The sequence below is a fragment of the Aptenodytes patagonicus genome, chromosome 9 (genome assembly GCF_965638725.1).
Source record: "Aptenodytes patagonicus chromosome 9, bAptPat1.pri.cur, whole genome shotgun sequence".
NCBI classification, from domain to species: Eukaryota; Metazoa; Chordata; class Aves; order Sphenisciformes; family Spheniscidae; genus Aptenodytes; species Aptenodytes patagonicus.
In genome coordinates, this window is record NC_134957.1 from 24,604,228 (window position 1) to 24,626,656 (window position 22,429).

At 55.5% G+C, this 22,429-nt stretch overlaps 1 protein-coding gene across 1 annotated transcript; it reads right to left on the reverse strand.

The window, feature by feature from the left end:
• Positions 1-1,250: 1,250 nt before the first annotated feature.
• BCORL1 (BCL6 corepressor like 1) lies at positions 1,251-22,221 on the reverse strand. The gene is made up of 13 exons (XM_076347558.1): positions 22,102-22,221; positions 18,943-19,033; positions 16,096-18,672; positions 15,617-15,782; positions 15,291-15,371; positions 14,710-15,132; positions 11,729-11,958; positions 11,410-11,616; positions 11,154-11,320; positions 10,828-10,973; positions 9,807-9,884; positions 4,938-5,091; positions 1,251-2,851 (listed from the first exon to the last, which is right to left on the reverse strand). Exons 1-13 carry the CDS (start codon positions 22,185-22,187, stop codon positions 2,575-2,577), a joined length of 4,683 nt encoding a protein of 1,560 aa, XP_076203673.1. The 5' UTR covers positions 22,188-22,221; the 3' UTR covers positions 1,251-2,574.
• Positions 22,222-22,429: the final 208 nt, after the last annotated feature.

Sequence of the window (22,429 nt, forward strand, 5' to 3'; positions counted from 1 at the left end):
CTGCCCTGCCTGCCTGTGGGCACACGTACACGCGGCCCAGCCACAGCCAGCTGTGTGCAGGGGTTGGGGAAATCTCGTTCCCCCACTCTTGCACCAATTAGTCTTTATCGTATGAAATCATATGAACTTTCTTAAGATCTAGATAGTGTACATTGCGTTCTGCACAGTCAGGGTTCAGCCAGCACGACCAGAGGACCCCAGCTCATTGCAAGGAGGAGAAGGACAGCCCCCACCCTGAAGTTAAGGACCTTTGTTTCTTGGAAGCTTAAAGCCATCCACGAAGAATAAAGGACACCCCCGGACTAGCCCGATCACGCCAGCACCCCAGCCCCGCCAGCACCGCTGCCAACCCTCCCCTGGTCTGGCGTCGTGGGTCAGTAACTGCGGCAGGACCAGGGATGTCTGGATCAAGAAAGAAGCGGATGGATGATGGCGCCGTAGAGTTATAGCTGCTTTGCAAAACAGTTTTGTGCGTGTCTGCATGTGTGTGTGTGTTTCACACCACCGGCACACACCACCCCCACCGCTGCCCACAGGCACACAGCACACCCCCTCCCCATCAGTGCCGTGGCCGACCGTGCATGTGCCCCAGCCCCGGCCCTTGCTCCCGCACACCCCTTCGCTGCCTCCTGCGCACGGGCTGATACCTCGGGAGCTGTTTTGGGGTTCAGGTACGTCCAGGGCACGTACAGAGGCTGAGCCATCCCTGTGCCCTTGGAGGGCACCTGGGCTGGGGAATGGGGGAAACAGGTTTAAAATGGATCTTTCCAAGGCATGTTGCAAAGAAAAAAAAAAACAAATAAAATCCCAGCAGTGCCCCACGAGCCCCCTCTGCTCCCGCAGGGTGAAGCCAGACAGGGAACGGTTGCCCCATGGCCAGGGCTGCCGGGGACTGGGGCTGGACACAGCTCACCGGCCATCAGCGGTGGCGTTTGGGCACAGCCGGGCTTGGCCGCAGAGCTTCCCTTACCAGCGTTAGTCCAGCAGCAGGTGTCCGTGCGCTGGGAGAAGCAGCAGAGTCTCCCCAACAGCTTTTCTGGCTTGACGATGTCCCCCTGCTCCATGGCTGCTCGGTGTAAAAGGCCACCACTGCCTCAGCCAGCGCCTGCCCCAGTGCCCAGCCCCGGCGCTGCTGTGGGCAGCCGTGCTGCCTCCCCTTGCTGCCCCACAGGCTCGGGCCATCACGCAAGGAACCCTGCCCGCAGCAGGCATCAGAGACGGGACAAAGAAGAAAAGGCAGGAGACAGGGGGCCTGATGCAGGTTTTTTCTGTACATCAGTGTTTTTGACACCACAGCCTGTTGCTGCTTATAATAAAACAGAAATCAGAAAGAGCAACCAGAATACACACCCAAAGGCAAAAAACCCTCGGCTTAAAGAAGGTGCTGCCCGGCCCCCAGGAGGGGAGGCTGGCGGCTGGGAGTCCAAGGGGAAGGGGTAACACCTGCCCTGGCTGGGAAGAAACACAACACAAAGGAAAAACGAACCAACAAAAAAACCCACCCAACGCTCCCGCTGCGGAGCAGGGGAGAGCCAGACAAACCAGGATTGTCCCATCCTCAGTCCTGTTAGCACCTGTACAATAAAACTGTACCATCTCCGGGAGCGGAGCAGCCCTGCCCCGCGCCCGGGCGGCGGGCGCCGTGCCCGCTCTCTCCCAGAGAACTGCTCCCGGTGACACAGGAGGGGCGCGGGGAGCGGGGCGAGGCCGAGCGGGCACCGGCGCAGGGCAAGGAGGGGGCTTCTGCAGTGGCAAGAGACCCCGGGGCGGGGGGACAAGCTGCCGGGAAGCGTGGGGTGCGCTTGGGGGGCCGCGGGCTGCGCCTGCCCGTGCGACGGCCGCCGGGGAGCGGGAGCAGCGGCACGAATGAGATGCAGGAAGGAGCCCGGCGAGAGGACGGAGCAGCGGGGCTGGCTCTCAGCTGGCGGGTGAGCGCCTTCAGCAGAAGCCAGCTCCAAAGCTAAGGGAAGTGACTGTCCCCAGGCTCTCGGCCGAGGTGCGAGAGCCTGGCCCTCGAGGGCCGTGACCCCCCTGGGTCTGCGGCTCAGGGGCTGGCTGTTCCAGGGGAGTGTTGGAGAGGGGCCGGAGGAAGCCCTCATCCCCCAGCCCAGAGCTCACCGTCACAGTGATACAGACTCAGCAAAACCAAAGGAAACATTACAAATTAAATACTAATTAAATAAATACTATGGAAGACGTTGGGAGGGGGAGGGCAAACAGAGAGGCGCAGTTCCATGGGGTCAGGCGGGGAGGGGCAGCGGCACCCACCACCCCTCGCTTCGGTGGAGCCGGAGCCGCCGCTGCTCCATGAGCTCCGGCTCACGCAGCCCCGTGGAGAGGGCTTCAGCGCCCGCCGTAGCTGGATGGGGCTGACGGCTGCAACCGCTGCTGCTCGCCGCCAAGGGACCCTGGGAAGTCCTTGGAGGCAAGGGCCCTCTCTCCCCAGCTGGAGGAGACCCTGAGGAGAGGAGGGCTGGCTGGCCAAAGACTCGGGTCCCTGCTGCTGGCGCTGAGAGGGCTGCTTCCCGTTGGTCCTTATTATTGCCTCGTGATGCAGGGAGCCATCTGTCCCCGTCAGCTGCTCCAGGCCTGGTACTCCACCGCCGAACCCAGCAGCTGCAGCAGCTCGGGCTCGTAGTGCACCAGCTCCACTGTCTCTGCAGCGCCCTGCGCCGGCTCGGGGCTCTCCTGCACCTCCTCCTGCGCCAGCACCTGGCTGAGAGAGACCTGGCGCTGGAACTCCGCCTTGGGCAGCGTGGCGATCTCCAAGTGCGGGAAGCGGGCCTGGAATATGCGGGAGGACAGCTTCAGCCGCTTGAGCACGTCGGAGAAGAGGAACCAGTTGCAGGGCCTGTGAGGATGGCAAGAGGATGGCGGGTTAGGGGCGGAGGGGTCCGCAGGCACGTCGCCCACCTCACCGCCTCCCAGCTGCCGGCGCGCTGGCCCTCCCCTCGACGCAGCGCTGCCGGTGAGGTCCGGGCACTATTCTCCACGTGGTCCTCCTCCGCAGGGTCTGGACAGACCACGCGTACGGGACCTCGGCTCACAGACGCGCCTGGGTTTGACGATTGCTGCTTTGCAGGTCACATCTTTTTAAAGCACGCAAAGCAAGACAGGGACATTGGTGTGAAAGTTACGCCTTAAAAGGTGTCCCGGCAGCATCCCCACCCAGCGATAAGCCACACCAGAGGCTCCATTTCCCGCCCGGCCATTTCTCCTGGGCGCTGAACATGTCCCTCTGGATGGGCAGAAATTGGCAGGCTCGGAAATTCACTAAACAGAAAAGTAGCACTTTTGTTGCTGCCTCTTCCAAGTCGCCTTTCTCCCCCCGCTGCAGTCCGAGCAAACGCAATAGCCACAGTGTCACAGGAGGTGGAGAAGGGAGGACTGCTCCAGTGCTGTGACCCGATTTAGCCTTCCCCATGGTGGAGGGGAAACAATCTACTCAGACCCAGCAATGCAAGCTGCTGCTGACCATCGCTGGAGAAAAATGGGGCTAGGAGCAACAACAGAGGGAGAAGAGAGGGAGGCTTCCTGACAGGCACGGCACAGGGACACCGCACGGCAGCAGAACGCGTCTGGCCGTGCAGCGGGATTGCACGGGGAGACCCCTGACTACACCCTCCTGCTCACTGAGGACGGACGGGTCTGTCCCAAGCGGTGCAGCGGTGCTTCCCCTGCCGTCGCACAGCCAGAGCTCTGCAGGAACACGAGGAGCGGGACCCCGAGAGCCGCACATCTCCAGACACTGACTGTGTTCCTGCAAGGCCCTGCCTTCGACCCAGTATCTCTAATCCTGATTTGAAGGAAAATAATCACCTAAGATACACACAAGCTGCTCTTAACCTCAAGGAGCTGAAGTGACTGACATGCTGCCGTCTGTGACTGGGATGCCGGGGCTGTGACCACCCGTGGTACAGAACAGCAGGCACCGGACAGCCGACACAAAAACAAATATCTTTTTGGCTTTACCTGTGCTGCTTCTCAGTTTTGTTTTAAAACAAAGTCCTTTCTTAAACCAAAGGGGTCTTTCCTTGCTTGGTTCCCCCATGTATAGGTCTCCGTCACCTGTAGTCCCTCAGTCTTTCTCCTCTTTTCATTAACTCCGGGGCACAAGACAAAGGAAACAGGGACTGAAGGACTTCACAGGCTTTGTGCTGTGCCAGCCAGCCAACGAATCCCAGGCTGGGACTTCTCTAAGCACATCTACACCGCGGGAGTGCCCATCTCAGTGCCCCCCCCAGCTTCCTCCACAGTCACTGGAGAGCTGATCGGTTGCACCCAGCGGTTCATCTCAGCCTGACATTCGCCCCTGCCCTCGTCTGGATAAATCCTGCTGTCAAGTCTTTCCTGACTGCAACAAGAGACCAAGGTGACCACCTCAGAGGTGGACTTCTGAGAATCAGTCAAACAAATTCCATCTTACCCCGCATCTTCCACTTGCTTCTCTGACTTGGGGCTTACAAAGTGTGGTTTCTACACTCACATTTTCTGAAAAAGAGACTATCCAATGCTTCATCATGAGATGGTGTATGATGGGGAGCGTGCCACAAGAGGCATGTTACTGCCTCAGCAGCAGCAATTTGCTCCTCCTGGGGAAGCTGCAATAGCTCCATTCCTCCGTGTCTCTACCTGCAGAACAGGGATAAAGGTATCTACTCCTTTGGAGGAGTGCTTTGAGACCTACAGGACACAAGCGCAACTCTATATGGCCTGTCTCCTTAGCACGCAGTCAGCTTGGGCTCTCAAAGTTTCTCAGGCAGGCATGAATTTTCCATAAATGAAGATTTCATGTTATCCCTCACCTGGAGGACAGCCTAAGGCTTTCTTGTACTGCTGCTATCCTCACGAGCTCAAGGGTTGTGTTCTGTGAGCGCCCCCTCCACCCCAGCATTAATGTCACCCAAATGCTCTCTGCTCCAGAAAAAGACACTCACCCCCGAGAGACTGACACTTGGAGGTTATAGCTGGGAAGCAGTGGCTTGTCTGAGAACTCAAACATGAAGTTGTCTGCTTCTTGCTCCTCTTCCTCCTGGTCTGAACTTCCTGGAGGGTTGAGCAGAAGATCGCATCCAATGCTGTCTTTCCCCTCTGCAACAAGCAAAACAGACGTTGGCATTGCTCGCAGTTTCACACCAGCCAGTGCTCATCCCTCCCTGGGGAACAGCTCTGCCCGGCTGGACCAGCTGCCACCGCAATCTCGTGTGCACCTTCCCACAACGTCACAGCAACTTCAAGAGCCAAGTCCCAGGGGCTCCTCCTGCTCTCCTTCCAGCCCCTCGTCTCAGAGAAACTCTGAGTGAGCGCCGGCTGCGCTGCACAGCGAGACTCCACCCGGTGACCGGGTCAGGTAGAAAGAACATCTTATGTCATAGCAGCAACCTTCAAGTTTACACTGATCCCGCACGTGAGACGAGGCACTGCCTGCTTGCAGAATGAGCCACTTCGACTGGCAATCTTTTCTTGGGTCAACCACACGCTGATCCCCAGACTCTCCCTGAAACAGCCTCAGCCCCCTCCCCTTTGCCAGCACAGCTGTCCTCAGCCTGGAAGAACCTGCGCCGGAGAGGAAGGAGGTGGATGTATGGGATGCTTTGTCTGCACAGATCCTATAAAGGAAGGCACTGCGCTCTGCTCGTTGAGTACTTCTCCACCCAGATCCCACTCTCGACAACTGTCAGCAGGTTACCTAGAGGTGCGTGCCAGCAGCTGTGTCTAAATAAGGACTGCAACGCTGTGCCACCAAACTGTGCGGCAGATCTAGAGGCTAATACAACCAAACGATAAGCATGACTTCAGAGAATCCGCCCCACAGATTTCTGGCTTAAAGCTGGCTGTTCCAGGAGGTATCTGAGCTCCAGCAGGATTTGCTTCCACAGGAGATGGAACACACTTGATCCATAAACCATTTAAGGACAGTTAAATTTACTATTCACCTATCTGAAAAGCACCTGTTGAAAAACAGCTTGCTGCCTGGATTTTATTATTAAGAGGCATGAATAGTCTTGGGTTTGCAGAGTGGTTTTGTCCTGATGAGATAATACAGTATAACTCCAAAAACTTCCAGAAAATAGAGTTTAGATTCTACAGAGAGAAGTCAGACCAAATGTGCTGGTGAGCAAATAAACCAATCATGCAAAAGTTCAACACCACGCACGACAGAAAAGTCTGCAAAAAAATCTTATGGTGTGCTGCATGAGAAAGCTCCACGTACCATACTGCTCTACGAATAAACGCAGCACCCAGCAAGAATGTTATTTTAATAGAGAAACAACAGCAGATGACAGGAGACATGGGCTCAAACAAGGTCTCAAGAAAAAAAAAGAAATAATTTCTTAGTCCTGGCAAGGAAAAAAAAAATCCCTAAGAAACAGAAAAACAGAGTGCTTAAATCTTCAAAACTTATTGTAGAATAGGACAAAAATAAGTGACATGAATATTGGTCTGATATCACTGCTAGGCAAAGCTCAGATGCCATCACTGAAAAAATTCAAATTTCTTGAGCAACCCAGGAAAAAAGAATTAAATGCATTTAATGTGGCAACAATATGGTCCAACATCTATCCTGAAAACTCTCCTCACTCAGTCCTCTCTGCTAGCCCAAGTGAAGGCTGCGACAAGAACAGGAACATCCTGTACAACCGCAGAGTAACAGGGAGACAATCAGGCGCAACAATGCTAGTCCCAGGTGTAGAACAAAACCCTGGAGTGGGACTTCGTATCTGGAACTACAGTAGCACGAAGTGCAAGACGCTGATGACTTTACCATACTCGGACCTCAGAGATCCCACACCCCGACTTCTCCCATTATCTTTTGGTCCCCAGAGATTTGCAGACCAAAAGGAAAATGTGGACAACATTCCTGCCTCAAAGAATAGAAACAGATCGAGCAGGAGCCTGAGACTTCTCCTCCACCCTGAGGGACATGCAATGTTTTGTGCTTCAGCTGGTGGATCTGATGGAAAGGGAAACTTTGGAGGACTGAACCACTGAAGGAGGAGAACTGTTTTCTGCTGAGCTGGTTTGCTGCCTGTGACAGCTGGGAGCAGCTCAGTTACTCCAGAGCAGACCCAGGTACTTCCCTGCCCTGGGGAATATCTGCTCCTGCTGTCCCAAGGTGACTGCTGAAGGTAACTGAGCCAAAAGGGCCCATTTCAAAACACTCGGTAAACGCCACTGTAAAGAAACCAGCCCCTTGTCTCAGGTTTGGGCATCTTGCTCTTCCTTGCCGGCTCAGTCAGTGTCCTGCAGTAGTGCCTGGCAAAGACATGTGACAATGGTCTAACGCTGCCATTTCACTACTGCTGTAAGCTGATCTAGGTGTGGATGAAAAGGAAGGTCCCCTTCTGTGCTCGCTGAAAACAGACCTGGCAGGATAAAGGATTACTTCCCAGCTGGGTTAGTTCCTTGCCGCAACTTGCCACGCAGCCCCCCAAAGGCAGCGTCAAGGGCAGCACTGGGAATGCTCCACGCAGAGGGGCGAAAGGAGGGGCAGTGTGACTGACCCTCTGACAGCAGCGCGGTGGTGCTTCAGCTTGGGATCTCTGCCGTCCTCTCTCCGAGACAGAAACAGAAATATCCCACAAGCAAGACAAAAGCCATGGGGTTTCAGAACACTTTGTGTAGCTGACATTTCTCCAGGGATCACCACTCTCATGTCTGGGAGGAACCTATGTTCTCCCAAGTGCTGTGCAGAGGTACCTGTTAAAGTCTGAAGCACCTGAGATGCAAGCATCGGCCCAACCAACACTGGAAGGATCTTTCCACTGCAGCAAGGATGAAATGACATTTCTAGGGAAGGGTACAGGCAGATCAACATGGGATTTGTCTGGCTTGTTAACCAACTTCAGGTAGCACAGGAGAGAAGGAAGACAAAACCTGACAGATGGCACCATGTGAATGACAGAGACCCAGTAGAGACACATCCACAGTGGCCAGGGTTTAGCGTGAAGTCCCACTGGAAGAGGTAGGATGTGTTTAACAGAGAAGGTAGTCTTTTTCCACCCTCAAATGAAGAAATACTCTGAAAAGCTCGACTAAGGCCCAGGGGAAGGAAAAGAAGTGCAGTCCCCAGCACGCCCTGTGGAGATTTTCCATGCATTAGCCAAGTGTCTCTGCAAGGCCCTTGTGAGCAGTGAACTGCCATCACTGATGGCATCCCAATACCCCTCCATCCCCCCAAGAAACACCAAAAGAGTCAGTGATGGTTTGCTTACTGAAAAAAATAATCCCTTTCTTTTTGCCTGCAGTGGTGAAGGACAGAAATGTGGGAAGGCACGATGCAAGACAAGATTTTTCAAGACAAGCCGAGGGATATGGAAATGAAAGAACTGAAACAAGCAGCTAATTTGAACGCAACACAATCGGCTTGCTTTTCCAAGATCCACTCGTTTCTCTTCAGGCATTAGGGTATATGAAAAACAAGATGGCACATTTCTAAATTACTTGCGTGTGGCAGCGGGTCTCCTAGAGGGTATGAGAACTGGCAGTCTACAACCCCATGCCAGGATCTTCAAGAGGAAAGGACACTGATGAACGGGACATAAGCAGATACTAGAACTCAAGCACATAAGCTCTCTGGGTAACCAAGAACTCGGCGTGCTGTAGTAACCGAAGAGAATCAACCTCTCCTACCCACAAAACCACACACAATTTTCCTTCCTTGTTTATCAGAGAAATCCAAGTGGGAACCAGTGATAAATCGAAAGGGGTAATATCTTTACTTTAAAAATATTACAGTCAAAGAATAGCTATTTTTCTTGTGGTAAAGAGGCTTCTTCTTAAAGAACTGTGATAGCTTCAAGAGTGAGAAATTCAGAGGAAGGCGGCTGTGGTTTGAACAGTTTCCTTGGCATGCCTGAGGTGCAAAAGCCTACGAACAAAGCGTTCTTAGGAGTACAGAATTTCTTCTGTTCTGAAATGAATAGACATCAGGGTCCTCCAAGGATAAGTCCCCTACCAATAGCACCCTTCCATACCTATCTGATTTTTTTCATTTCTAGAAGGATGTCGGAAATGATGGAGGTGAGCAACTAAAATCAACAGCCTTTTAGCTTGCCAATGTAAATAATCCAAGTCTTTACGAAGGGCTTGAGAGTGATGATCTGCTGTCTCAGAAGTGGTTGGGAGGGACTCTGCAGTCTGCCACGGGCCCACGGCTAGATCCAGAACATTTTCATTCATGGACCCTGGGGGAACTGGAGCAACAGGGTGAACAATTCGTGGACCTTGTGCCTGTATCGTTTCAAGAACACTTCTAAGCTGGTAACCACAATTTTCAGGAAGTGACAGTAAAAGGTACAAGTCATGCCTTCACTGGGAAATGCCTGGCGTTGTAAGAAGAGGACCTCCTCCCAGACGAACGCTTCCCCTCCAAAGCAGAGGAGAGGGATGGGCAGCTCTGGGAATCTGGAAGTTCAAGACTTCTACACCTTGAAGGGATAAGTATGTCCTCTGCCTTCCTTGGTTTTATCTTGATGACTGGTTAGCAGGGGAGTAACAAGAGCTGCTACAAGGATAACATGCTCCGGGATCGATACCCAAAGACCCTCAGGAATCACCAGCAGCACTTGGAGTCTAGTCTTGCACGCTGCGTTCAGCCTTCTTGGAGGGATCCACACATGCAGCTTCCCAAAGAAAAAGTCCCTTTCAGGAGCGTCTCCCAGCAGGTGACGTTACGGCAAGATCTCTATCTAAGACGTGAGTTGGGAGGGACACAGACAGACCTGAGTGAATGATGTGTCGTGACCTAGCATTACTTCTCTCTGCTGTGCTGCTGCAAATGAAATGGCATAGGCTGCACTCACCTAGTACAGAACTGCTGTAGAAGTCCCATGCTGTTCGAGGATCTCCGTCAGTGCGCCCCTGGAGATCCGAAAGGTAATCTAAAGAAAAAAAAATTGAGGGGGTTAATGCTTATTTACTGGTCAAAGCATGATCCTGGCATGCATATCCATTCATCCTGGGTGAGCCACTTCACCTCTGCTGCTTTTCCCCACTTTGCAGTCAGGCATTATGGCAAAAGCTGACCCATAACTTGCAAGAAGGGTACCCGCACTCAGGAGAGGACAACGTGATCCCAGGCCTGAGGACGTGAAATAGAAGCTGAAAAAGGAAAACAACTGACAACACTAAGTAGGTTGGAAAGAAAGGTTCTTAGGGTTGTCTTGAGTTCAAAATTACATCTCCAACACCTGCATGTTCAGTTGAGCCTGGAAGAGCACAGACAGACAGCTGGCAAACAAGATTTCTTCAACACTGGAGATTTTCTGCTTTCTATCTATCTGGGAACCACCGCTACTCTAGCTGTCTCTTCCTTGCTGTTGTATAGAAGCCACAACACTCATCTTGCTTCTACACAAACAGTGCAGAAAGTGGGCACGCTTCACTCTTGGTCATAGGGATCCAAAATGGTCCTTTCCAATAACGGCAGACAGGCAGCATTTGGGCAGAGCTGTTTTCGAGTAGAAGGCATCATTACTTGGCAGCAAAATTATGTTCACTTAGGTTATGCAGTAGAACCAGGAACTGCGGAACAGTGTCTCCACGCCTCATGCACAGCACTGTCTTTAGTTGTGTGACCACAGCATTGCCATCTCCTTGCACATTAAAGACTGAAAAGTGACCTGTATCTTATTTGGAAAACAATATACAAATCTATAATTAAAGATTGGGTGGTAAAAACACACACGCATGACAGGACAGAGCTAAAATTATTCAGTCACCTGCTGCTCAAGCACTTCTAAACCCTTTGACACCCAGCTTTGGTCCCGTATGCTGCCAGATAGGAAGGATGGAAACACTGCCACCCCCAGGCCTGGCACCTACCACAGAGGAAGCGCTTCATCACTTCACTGGTGGCCAGCTTCACAGCTGTCTGCCCAGAGTAAGTGGCCAGAGTGGGATCAGCACCATAGGAGAGTAGAAGCCACATGGTTTCCAGGTTGTCATTTGCTACTGCATCGTGGACAGGCCTGCAAGGACAGAAGCATTGGCAGAAAAAGAAGGGACTGGAAGAGTTTGCAAAGCAAATGCTCTGTTTTGGGTTAAGACAAATCCAGTGATGACCTACAGCTCATCCTGAAAAACACGCCCTGCTCCCTGCCCCCACACTTCTCAGTGCTTCCCCAGGTGCTCCCCTCTCACTGGCTTGCCTTGTGCCATCCTGCGCACTGCAGTTCACGTTGGCACCGTGCTCTAGCAGAATGTGGAGGATGTCGATCCAGCCTCGTGCACAGGCTTCGTGCAGAGCTGTGTAGCCAGCGTTGTCACGATGGTTCACGTCACTGCTCTTTTTCTGCAGGCAATAGAGCACTACATCCTACAGGAAAGATCATTGCAGGCCTGGTTACACACAAACGCAGACAAGGCAGCGCAGGGGACAAAGCAGCAAAAGGCACCAAAACTCACCTTGTAGCCCAGGCGAGCTGCTCGCTGCAGAAGGGTCTCCCCTGCATTTTTGTTCACAATCAGCCGCCGAGCTCCAGGAGGAATGTTCTGGGCCATCGGCAATTCAGGGGAACTCCCTGGGCTGACCCGACGGGACTTACAAAGTGTCCACAAGTCCTGGGGCTTCTTCAGAGGGTGCATTTTGGGCTGGTTCCAGCAGCCTTTCCCCTGGAAAAGAAAGGAATGCAACTCCTTGGCACATGTGGCCATGGCTTACTAACAGGAGTCCCCTTCTCTCTCTTCTCCCCAGGCATGTTCCCCTCATCAGCCTAAGCCATACCTTCCCCTCGTCACAGATCCCTGCCAGGTGTTTGGTTTTACATTTGCGTTTTCCTGATGGTTTCTCTAGCTCTTCTTGGACGGGAGAGCTGTCTGAGTGCTCCAGGAAAAAGCCATTCCGAAAGTCTGGGCGTCCTTGAGATTTTCGGGGGGATGGGGAAAGCCTGCTCCTCAGTCGTAGCTCTGTGCCTTTACCCTGCACAGACTCCTTCTGCTTCCGGTACCTAAAATCTAAAGGAGAAATAGGAATGAGGAGCTTCTGTAGGTACAGCACCGAAGGCCAGCAACCCAGATCTCTGCCACCAGGCAAACCAAACTGCCCATCTTTGATGGCTGCTCATCCAGAAATCCAGACCCACGGCGGAGACACTCCAGTAAGTAAAAGCAGAGTGAATCTGCAGATTCTACCCATCAGGGACGGACTCAGCATGGATACAAGATGCCCAAACGACAGTCAGCCATCCTGGTCTGGAAAGGCCAAGCCTACTGAGAGCTGGGGCTTGCACACAACTGACTAAGGCTTTTCCTTAGGTCTGACAGGGAATCCAGTACGAAACAGTCCAGCTTGTCAGCACGCTTCCCAGTAGTTTGGTAACTGCATGCTGCCATACGGTGCGCTCCCCTACCTGCAAGGCTGAGCAGGACTCACGTGGGATGCCCCTTAAGAGACAGAAAATGCAGGAGGTATCCCCTTCAAGATGCCAGTGAACAGTCATTGTTTTGCTGCCTACAAAACCAGACCCTGCCTTGCCCTCTCACATCTTCCCCTTAAGTTAAGTAGCACATTAAAGTTTCAATTAATATACATGCAGGTAGGAAGTACCAGGATGCCTCAAGGGAAATCCAGTCTTTTCTTCCTTGCATTATACAGAGCTGCAGGGTTGCTCATTACGGAGCCCCGTGCATCGCGCAAGGACAGGCGCTCTGCTTCTCTGAAACAGCAACATCCCGTAGCAAGGGCACAACAGCAACGGGAAAACAAAGTATGGAACGAGAAAGTAAAGCCCTGTGAACAAATAACCGCCTGGACTTGTACGATGCCGTACACCTCCCTCTGTGCAGATGATCAGTGCTGGAATAAAATAGGTTACAAAGGAAGAGCCCTGTGCAGACCAAAGGACGGAGGAGGCATCTGTACACAGCTTTGCAGAGTCTGAGTCTCTCAAGCCTGGCTCTCTCCACAGCTTTGGGCAGTTTGTTTGGGAACGAAGACTTTGCTTCATTTCTAGGTGAACAGCTAGGAGATGCGCCAGTGGGTTAGTTCAAGGGATCAAGAGGATAAACTCCAGCAACAAAACTTTACGTCTGTTAGGGACACTGCTGCCTCCAGTACCAAGGCAGGTTTTGTAGGTCTCCAGGAGCAGCATCTTCAGCTTCCACGTCATGCTGAGACTCTAGATTCTCCACATCAAGCACCACACAACTTTCATTTATGTCTTGCTATTGCTAGGAAGCAGGGGCCACGGATCTTGCACAGAAAAATGGGTTTGGCCAAAATTTTCACTTTGCTTTCTCCAAGCACGTGGGCTGGCCCCCTGTCCCCCCTCTGGCTGCCAGCCAGCTTACAGTGCCACTGTAACGCCCAGGTCCTCATCTCCAAAGCCAGCAACGGCTCTAGGCTGCAACTTCTGAATCCAAAATACAGAAACTCACCCATCTGAGGGCTGAGCAAGCAGTCCCTGAGGGAAACTGGCTTCTGGACAGAAGACAGACACTCTTAAGATGTGTGGTAAAGCTCCTGGAGAAAACCCTCCCGAATGCTGCTACACTCAAACCTCCTTCTCAGGCTCTGTTTGGAACAGGCGTCCGTGGGAGACAGTCTGAGAGCGCCCTTGAACTGCGAAGTTGCCAGGAAGCCCATCAGAAACTTTACTTTTACCGTGTAAAACTGTGCCAGAGCAGAAACATAGCTTGAGAGATCAGCTGGTGGGAGGATAGCGGCCACCTCTACTACTCACAGCGCCTCAGCAGCATCTCAGCCTCTCCTGAGGACTGTCAATCTGAGCACCAATGTGGCAGAAGGAAACAGGTCCGTATCCACTACATCACCTCCAAGAGAAAGGCCCAAGCGTATGGAGGGCTGGCAGAAGTGCTTCCCCCAACACTGTGGCTCGGACATGCTCTGCTGCGACCCTGACAGAAGTTACCTGTGGGACACTTGGACACAGCTACAAGCTACCAGCCAGCTGTCAGCACACACAGAGACATCTGTGCGCTGCGGGATGAATCCCAGCCTTACTTCCAACAGCCTCAAACTGCCCCTGCACGGACAGAGAGGAGGGACCACAGAGACTGCTAAACCTCAGGGAAACGCACATCACAGATTTAGTTTTGACCACATGGTCTGGGCAGTCACAGGAGAAAACGCAAGAGCAGAGGTAGAGCAGTGAGCAGGACACAGGCAGGTGGCACAGCGTTCTCCCCCTAGCAAAGCTGCAAATAGGAACCACAGAGGGGGATTCCTCCATCTCTTGCAGACACTCTAGCTTTGTTAATCCTCTCGCCCTTGTGCTCCCTGGTGCAAGCTTGCAAGTTGCCTTAATAAAGCAAGACAAAGCATAAAGAAGCCCAGTTGGATTGTGATGGCTCCATGTCTCTCTGCTTTAGCCAGGAATGCTGAACACTACTCCCAGGGGCCCATGCTTGTCCAGAAATATTTCACTGTGCTACCTCGTCCGATTCTCATTTTCCCACGCCCTTTGTCTTAATCTGAGGGTAAGATCAGTATCTAATTAGCCACATAAGCTGCTGTTTCCTACTCCGAAATTTACTGTAAATATTTTTGAAAGAAGAGCTGATCAATTGAAGTGGCCCATGCTGTGGACATCAAGCCATTAATAATGATGGAGTTTCATCATTACAAAAAAACCCAAAAAACAACCCCCCCCCCCAAATCCCACACACAACAAAAAAAAGCAATAAAACAAAAAAAAACCATGGTGATCCCCAGCCCAGTACCAGAAACCCCTTCCCAGATTGTACCTGCTTTGGATTTTCGCCTCCTATGGGGGTAGCCCGCTCGCTCCTCCTCTCGCTCAGTCAAATATTCCCCTGTCTGGTATTTCCGACTTTTCTGTCGTCTCCTTTTCTTCCTTTTGATGTGGCTGTCATCTTCCTCCTCCTCATTGGGCTCCCACAGCTGCCTGGGTGATTCCACTCTCCAGGGCAGCTCCCGGGTCCTCCTCGTGTAACAGCTGCTCCTCTCGGACAGAGACCTGTCCCTGGCCCTGCGACTGTGATAGCGTGATGTCCTGTGGGATTTTCGCAGCTTGCGACGTTTCAAGGATGTCTCCTCCTCCTCTTCCTCCTCCTCTTCTTCCTGATCCTCCTCCAGCAACGGTAAAATCTCCTGACCTGTCACATCACACTCTCCTGTCACGCCAGCAGAAGAGCCAGCGGCGCTTCCTGCAAGAAAGCGGGATTTCTAGCTGACAAAAAAGCCAAGAGTATCTACAAGAAAAACCCTGCAAGGCAGGACAGAAGACAGGCACAAGGCCAACGAAACAGGGAAACACTCACAGTCCACCCAGGACTTCCACCTGGGTCCCCTGGCACCAACTCACCTGACTGACTGCGCGTCCGGCTGCTCAGCACCACCGGAATGAAATCCCGAAAGTTGTTCTTGGGCTTCTTCTCAAGGTAACCTGTGGGGAAAACTGAGCCTTGAGAAAACACGCCACAGATCTGTGCACACACGTCTGCTGGCCTGGGAAGGGCAGTCCAGCATCATGCTGCAGCTCTGTTTTGGATCCCAACCCGCTATGGGAAGCCACTAGCTCCAGAGGCCATTCAGCTTCGGGGGAGCAGCGGTTTGGCCCCACAGGCATCAGGGCGACCGGAACCGCTGCAGCCTGACCCCACAAGAACACATTGCCATTCACAAGAGTACCTTCCTCGTGGCTGTCCCCACGGTGCGCCGGAGATGGGAACTCCGTCTTCGCTGGCCTCCTGCGCTTACGCTTTACCCTGAGGCTGTTGTGATCCTTCACTGATCCCAGGCCGGTTCGGCCTTCTCGCTTGCTGAGTTCATGCGGATTGTCATGGTGTTTTCGCCACTGTGAATAGAGGGCGCAGACTGAAGCTTGAGCTGCCGACTGACTGAGCTGGAGTAGCAAAGGAGAAGGGACAAAACGCTGCCTCCCACTCATCATGCTGGAGCCCTCCAGCATTTTTGACACCCCAGATCCATTTTTGCTCTAGATAACCTGCAGGCATGGGTACATTAATCCACTGCCAGGTAATGCCAAAGAGCATGGGTGGAAAGCCCTGTGCACTCAGCTGCCCTCCCCTGTGAGAGCTCCCTCATCACCCCCAACCTCACCTGCTAACCTTTGCCATTACCCAACAGTCCCAGCCTGTCCCACTCACCTTCCGGCCATGCACGCTCCGGCTCCCCGATTTGCTTGGGGACTCCTCGCCGTCCTGGGCTTGGCACTTCAGTCTCTTGCGGGCCTGCCTGGTGTCCCCATCATGCTGCCGCTTGGACTTGCAGCGCACGCTGCCCTCTTGCTTGATTTGGCCTGCTCCTTTGAGCTTGACCTCAGCAAAGGCCTGGGGAGCAGTCCCAGCTCGCAGGCAAGTCACAGAAGTAAATGACATGTCACACTCCACTCGCTCCTTCTTGACCCTGCACAGATCCACCTGACGGACGCACTGGAGGGGCTCTGCAGCTGGTGGCTCCTGGGAGCCTTCGTAGCCCAGCTCCTTGTGTTGACTCTCCATGGGCACAGTGGGCACCTCTGAAATCATTCGCAGGCTCTGCTGCCCAGCCGTGGGCAGATCGTGTGACAAATATGCCGCTAACACTTGGTTTTTAGGCCTTGCATCCAACTGTTTGAGGCTACAGCTCCCCTGAGGAGCCTCAGTCTGTGCATTGCCCTCCTTACTGGAGTCAGCCTCTGGTTGATCACACTCTTGACTCTTCTGAGGGTTGTCCAGCTTCCCCTTCCCCTCTTTCACATCCAAAGCACTGTTCTGAAGAGATGGACCTGCATCCAAAGGGACTGGATTGGCCTGTTCCTCGTAGAGCTTGGGCAAAGCCCGGCAGCTCTTGCTCTTGGCTGCAGCTTCCCGTTCCTGAGGTGGGAGCCTGGGCAGCCCCTCGGGCAGGCTCTGGGCGGCTGTGCTGGACTCTGTGGGCTGCACACTTGGGAATGTCGGGAGCTCACCTGCACCAGCTGGCTTGCAGGAGCTATTCTGGTTTGGGGGCAGCTGCCCTGCTGTGGAGATGCCAATTGAAAGCAGGGGGGTTTGATGATAAGGAGACCAGCCAAGAGGCAGAAGCTGAGGATTGGAAGGTTTTCCATTCACAGGGCATCGTGGGTATACACTTCCCTGGCCGGGATTCCAGGTGGAGATGTCCTTGGACTGACACAAAGGAGCTCCTGGAGCAACTCTGCCATGAAGAAGTCTCCTGGCAGGATCCTGCTGTCCTTCTGTGCTGACCTGGTTGGCTTTCTTCCCACAGGGAACCCCAGCGCTGCGAGGCTCTCCCTGATCGATGATAGAAATAGGCTCCTGCTTGGGAAGGTGGCGCGGGTCCCTGCTGAAGCTCACACCAGGGTCCTTGCTGAGCAGCAGCGAGGCAGGCACCGGGTTGGCAACGCCAACATAGGTGCCTGGAATGGTGCTGATGAGCGTGGTGTTCTTCACCCAGGAGCCCTGCTCACCGTTGCGCAGGAACTCGGGGAAGATGACTAAGGGAGGGGTGGTGCCAAGACATGAGGTGACGCTGCTGCCCGTAGTCTGGGCCGCGCGCTGGGACTTGGACAAGACTGTGGTGAGAAGCGCTTTGCTGCTGGTGTGCACAGGTGTGAGGATGGGCATAGGAGGTGTTTTGCGTTGACTGGGTGGAGGCAGTTTCTGACGATTGGACTTGGAGGAGAGATCGAGAGGCATCTCGCTGCACTCTGGAGAGGAGACCATCTCACGCTCTAGCTGTGGAGGGGACTTCAGAGGAGAGAGTGAAGTGGCAGCCCCCGGTGCATGCGGCTCGGGAGCGGCCGGGGCTCTGGCATGCGCACCGGTGCCAGAAGAGGGAGCAGCGCTCCCACACGATGCTGCCAGCGGAGGCTGGCTGGATGAGAGGGAAGGGCCAGCGGTGGACGGGGGAGCGCCCTCGGCAGCAGCCTGGGCACCGCTTCCGCCTGAGGGCGAAGGGCAGCTAAGCTGATTCACCTCCACAGACACCACTTTGGCGTCTGAAGCCAAGGGTCTGGTGACGGAGAAGGTGTAGGGGTAGGAGCGCAACTCTGGGGAAGCGATAATGCCCGGCAGGCAACGCTCGTGTAGGTAGGAAGGCAGGACGGGGAGGGTGAGTGTGGAGGAGACCCCCAAGGTGGCTGGAAGTGTAGCCACGCTGAGCGGCTGCCCGCAGCTGGGTGGTGGGATGTACACCAGCGACTGGCTCGGGCTCAGAACTGCCCCAGCCTGAAAGGACAGGGGCATTTTTTGCATAGCAGGGGCCTGAGATGTGGGAAAGCACACTCTGTTCAAAGTAAAAGTAGCAGGAGTGGAGGCAGAGGTGTTGCAGCTGGAGACAACCACAGACAATGTCCCTTCTGCCAGCACGCCTGGCCCTTGTGCTCCAGTGCTTGGGGTGGTTTTCTCCTTCCCGGCAGGCTCAATCTCTGGAGCCACGGAGCAGGCTGGAGGAGCATCAGCCTGCTTGTCACTGTGAGGATCTGCAGGTGTCCAGGCAGCATCAGCACCACTGCTCTCCTGCTCGGCAGCTCTGGGGATTGCGGGCTCCTGCCCTCTGCCATCCCCCTGGCTTGCCAGAGGGCCCAGGGCATCATCTTTCACAGTCTGTCCCGCACACTCTGGGTTTGGGTTGGGATCAGGTGGCTGCTCTTCCAGTTTGGGCCCAAGCTTTTCCTCCACCTTGCCATCAGCATCCAGCCCCTGGGCACTGCTGCCACCACCGCTGACTGCTGTGAGCTCCACCTGCAACAAGAAGGGAGAAGGTGTTTCTGAGAGCTGTGCAAGTGGCTCCTAGCGAAGCAGGCAGGACCTTCTCTCTAGCCCCCCCACAACACAGAGGTAGAAGTGGCAAACAGCTCTTGCTGAACTAGAGCGCTGTTTTGCCCTTACTTCACCTAGGTGCACCCCTCTCGAGAAGGAGCCCACGGGACCCATTAGGGTAGATGCTCTTGCTTGACCCATTCCGTCAGGGAAAGGCCTTCTTGGACCCAGACATGCACGCAAGGAGCTCACCTTGGAAAGGCTGCTGCTGACGCAAAACTCTTGAGACCCCAAGTGCTGGGAGCTGCTCGTTTTAGACTCTTCATCAGAAAGGGGGGCTCTCCTAGCCGAGGAACAAGACACAGCATTACGAAACCCCAGGATACCGTCCCAGCATCCTACCCCTCCCTGTCCCCGCATGGGACAGCAGAGCAGCTGGCAGCCTGAAGAAGCGTGCCTGCTTCAGGTAACCAGCTCCTCATCATCACATGTTACATGGTGGGTACTGGCCACTGCAGACTGAGGGGGTGAGGAGCACTCCTGTCCACTGCATTCCTCCCCCTCCCGGAGCTCTGCCCACTGGATAGCACCTCCTCACACATAAATGCTTACCCTACAGCTCCTACAGGCCTGACAATGGCTCAGCAGCTCTGTGCACCTTCCTTACCCACGGCCATTTTGACCCCCCCAGGTCTCACCACAGGCCAGCCCAGCCCTCCCTGACTGCGCTGCATCACAGCCCAGCTCCACACACCCGCTCCTGTCCCCTCCGCTTCCCGTTCTGCCCCACCACACGTCTCCAGTCCCATCCTCCTCTGAGCCCCATCCTGCTTGTCTCTTCTTCCACAGGCACCTCCTCGTTCCCGTTCCTCTGTCTCCCAGCCACGCTCACTCCCTGCCCTGGGACTTCCCAGCCCAGCCCTGCTGCTCTCCTCCAGCCTCAGGTGGAGATCTCCCTCCAGCGCCAAAGCTCTTCAGGCTCAAGCTGTCCGTGATGGGAGCAGCGGGTGTCTGCAGCCACCCCGGTGTGCAATGTCCTGCTGGCCTGCACGTTTGACCCTTCCTCTTTGGAAGACAGCTCCTGAGCGGAAAGCCTAAATTCAGGATAAGGATTGTGAACTCCACGGAAATGGGGCGCACTGAGAAGACAGCTGTCCTTACGGTCTGTGAGAAGACTGGACAGGAGGCAGCGCTCCTGTGTTCAGTGCCCTGCCCCGGGACACTCCTGCCCCAGCAGTATTTACCCGGTGACGACTCTCTGGTCTTTAAGGGTCATTTAGACAAGCTGCTGGTGCCAGGATAAAACAGCTCGAGTTTAGTTTCTGCTGATGACGTGATTTCTTCTGGATTTGCTCCCCTACCTCCCAGGCTTTCACAACAAAGTAACAGACACAAGCTATGGGAGGAAGCTTTCTCCTTGGGCCCCCCTATCCCCAGCGCCGGGACCCCACTCCAGGCTGCCTCACGACTGCCACAGGGCAACCCCCGCTGACACTCCCGAGCCCCGGCGACGGCCCGGTCCCCTGGGGGGGGCTCCTGCCCTCCCGCCCCCTCGGCGGCAGTTTGACAGGGCCCTCTCCAGCCTGGCCTCCCAAGTCAGCCCGGCCACAGCAGGCCGAAGAGGACTGTCGTTAGTGCGGGGAGACCAGATCGCCGCGGCAGGCTGCGGCGCGGTGCGGGTGACGGCTGGCCGGGGCCAGGCCGCCTCAGCGCAGCCGGCAGGGCTCGGGGTGCGGTGCCCGGGTCCCCGGCCGCGGCAGGCCCCGGGGCCCAGCCCTGCGCCGGGGCAGGCCCGGCCCCGCCGGGGTGAGAGGGCCTTGTGGGGCGAGGGGGGCGGGGAGCGGGGGTCCCGGAACCAGCTCGCCGTCGCAGCCCGGTCCCCGCGGAGCCGTGCGGCGGCGGGCGGAGCGGAGCGAGAGCGGGGCCGGGGCCGGGGCCGGGGCCGGCTCCACACGGGCGGGCGGCGCGGCGGCGGGACGCCAGGGGGCGCCCGAGCACAGCTGGCTGCCCGCGGCACCGCCGGCGAGCGGCCGGGAGCTGGACAGCGGGGCCCGGCCCTCGCCCGGCCCCGGCCCCGGCCCCGGCCCGGAGCGGGGCGCAGCCCTGCCTCCTCCCGCCCTCGGCTACCTGCAGGGGCGGCGGGACCGGACCTGCCCCTCCGCCGCCGCCGGACTCAGGCCCTGTCAGCTGCCGGGACGGCCCCGGGGGCAGCCTCGGCAGCGGTGGTGTGGCCTGCCCGCCTCCGGCCCGGGCCCCGGCCGGGGCTCCTCCACAGGCCAGCCCGGCCCGCGGGGCGGGGAGCGGGCACGGAGGAGCCCGTGACACCCAGCCGCAGCGGACGGGGACAGCACGGCCGCCCCGTGCCAGCCGCCTCCTGGCCGGCCCTAAACGGGGCCAGCAGCCAAGGGAGAGCGCTCGGCTGCAGCCAGCCCGGTTTGCCTGCCTTGCTGAGACGCCCCAAACTTTAATGTTTATTGTAAACTAGGAGTAGCTCCGAGTGGTTTAGGAGAGGCAGAGGGCAACGCCATCCCCAGCTCTTATCTGAGGGACACACAGCGGGCCAAGCGGCTGCTGAGGGCTGAAGATGATCTCTGCCCGTGTTTCTGCCCCGAGCGAGAGTCTGAACTCTTCCCTGTCCCACCGCTCTTCTGACTGGCCCTCGGAGGACTCACCACCGAAAGCCTCAACACCCGCAGCGAGGAATGACAGGCACGCGCTGCCTTGGAGCCCATAAAAGTTTTCTGGCTCCAGCTACGGCAAATGCGCTGAGCAGACACAGTAGCCTCAAGGAAGCCACAAACTGATCAGTTTCGAGAACAAGACCCCAGAGCTGTGGGAATAAAAAGGCGATGCAAAGCCATGGGGCAGGCCAGGAACTCATTTTGATCGATTCTGCCTCCCAGCCACTAATCCTCCCTAATCTCCTATTTGGTGGCATGTCACAACTCTCCCATCTGATCATTTGGTCTGTGCTAACCCTCCCGGGTCACTGAAAGCTCTTCTTAGCGGCTTGGCTTGCAGTGGGTCAAGCTCTTTCCCTCCCCTGGCAGTTAAGGGCACAGGTCTGGTGAAGCCAATAGCACAGGCAGGCAACTCGGCCTTGTCACCCACCAACACTGTGGAGGCAATACAGCTACACACAGCCAACGGTTCCTCTGCAGGGACCTCCAGCACACTCTGCTTGTGGGCCCTCCTCACTGGCGCACGGGATGCGGGGACCATCACAGAATGCCACCATTTGACCACACATCCATCCCCTCCCTGCGGCTCTTTCGCACCACAGCCCGTTTTACACCCTAGTAAGAACGGGCTGAGCCAGCACCAGCTCCCTTCCCGTAGCCTCTCCAGATCCCTAACTCACTTCCTCCGCTCTCTTCCTCCTTCCCCTACCACGCCACCCACGCACCTCACCTCTCCTCGTTGAGGCCACACATGCGAATCCGCTCTGTGCTGGTCCAGTTGTGCACCCCACTATAGAGAGGTGCTGTAGAGATCATGACAGCTGCTCGTCACTGACCGGGACCTGCTGGGGCTCGAGGGGCCGCTCTGCCTACAAAAGAAAAACAGAGGTTTGGTAACTCTCCCCGGGACGCTTGCATTCAACCACACTTCAGAGAGAGTCATCCACAGCTTCGCTGCCAGGCAGACGGGGTACAACGCCCGAGATGCTACACGTCTGTCTGGAAGAGGGCTAGAAGAAATCAGCAGCGCCTTGGGACAGAAGCCACAGTCTGCTCAT

Bases quoted from the DNA above. Each gene is read 5' to 3' on its own strand.
- BCORL1 (XM_076347558.1), bottom strand. From the start codon at position 22,187: ATGATCTCTACAGCACCTCTCTATAGTGGGGTGCACAACTGGACCAGC. The intron at 19,034-22,101 runs GTGAGGTGCGTG...TTCCTCGGCTAG, and splicing joins TGTGGCCTCAACGAGGAGAG to GAGAGCCCCCCTTTCTGATG. The intron at 11,959-14,709 runs GTACAATCTGGG...TTTCTCCTTTAG, and splicing joins GAGGCGAAAATCCAAAGCAG to ATTTTAGGTACCGGAAGCAG.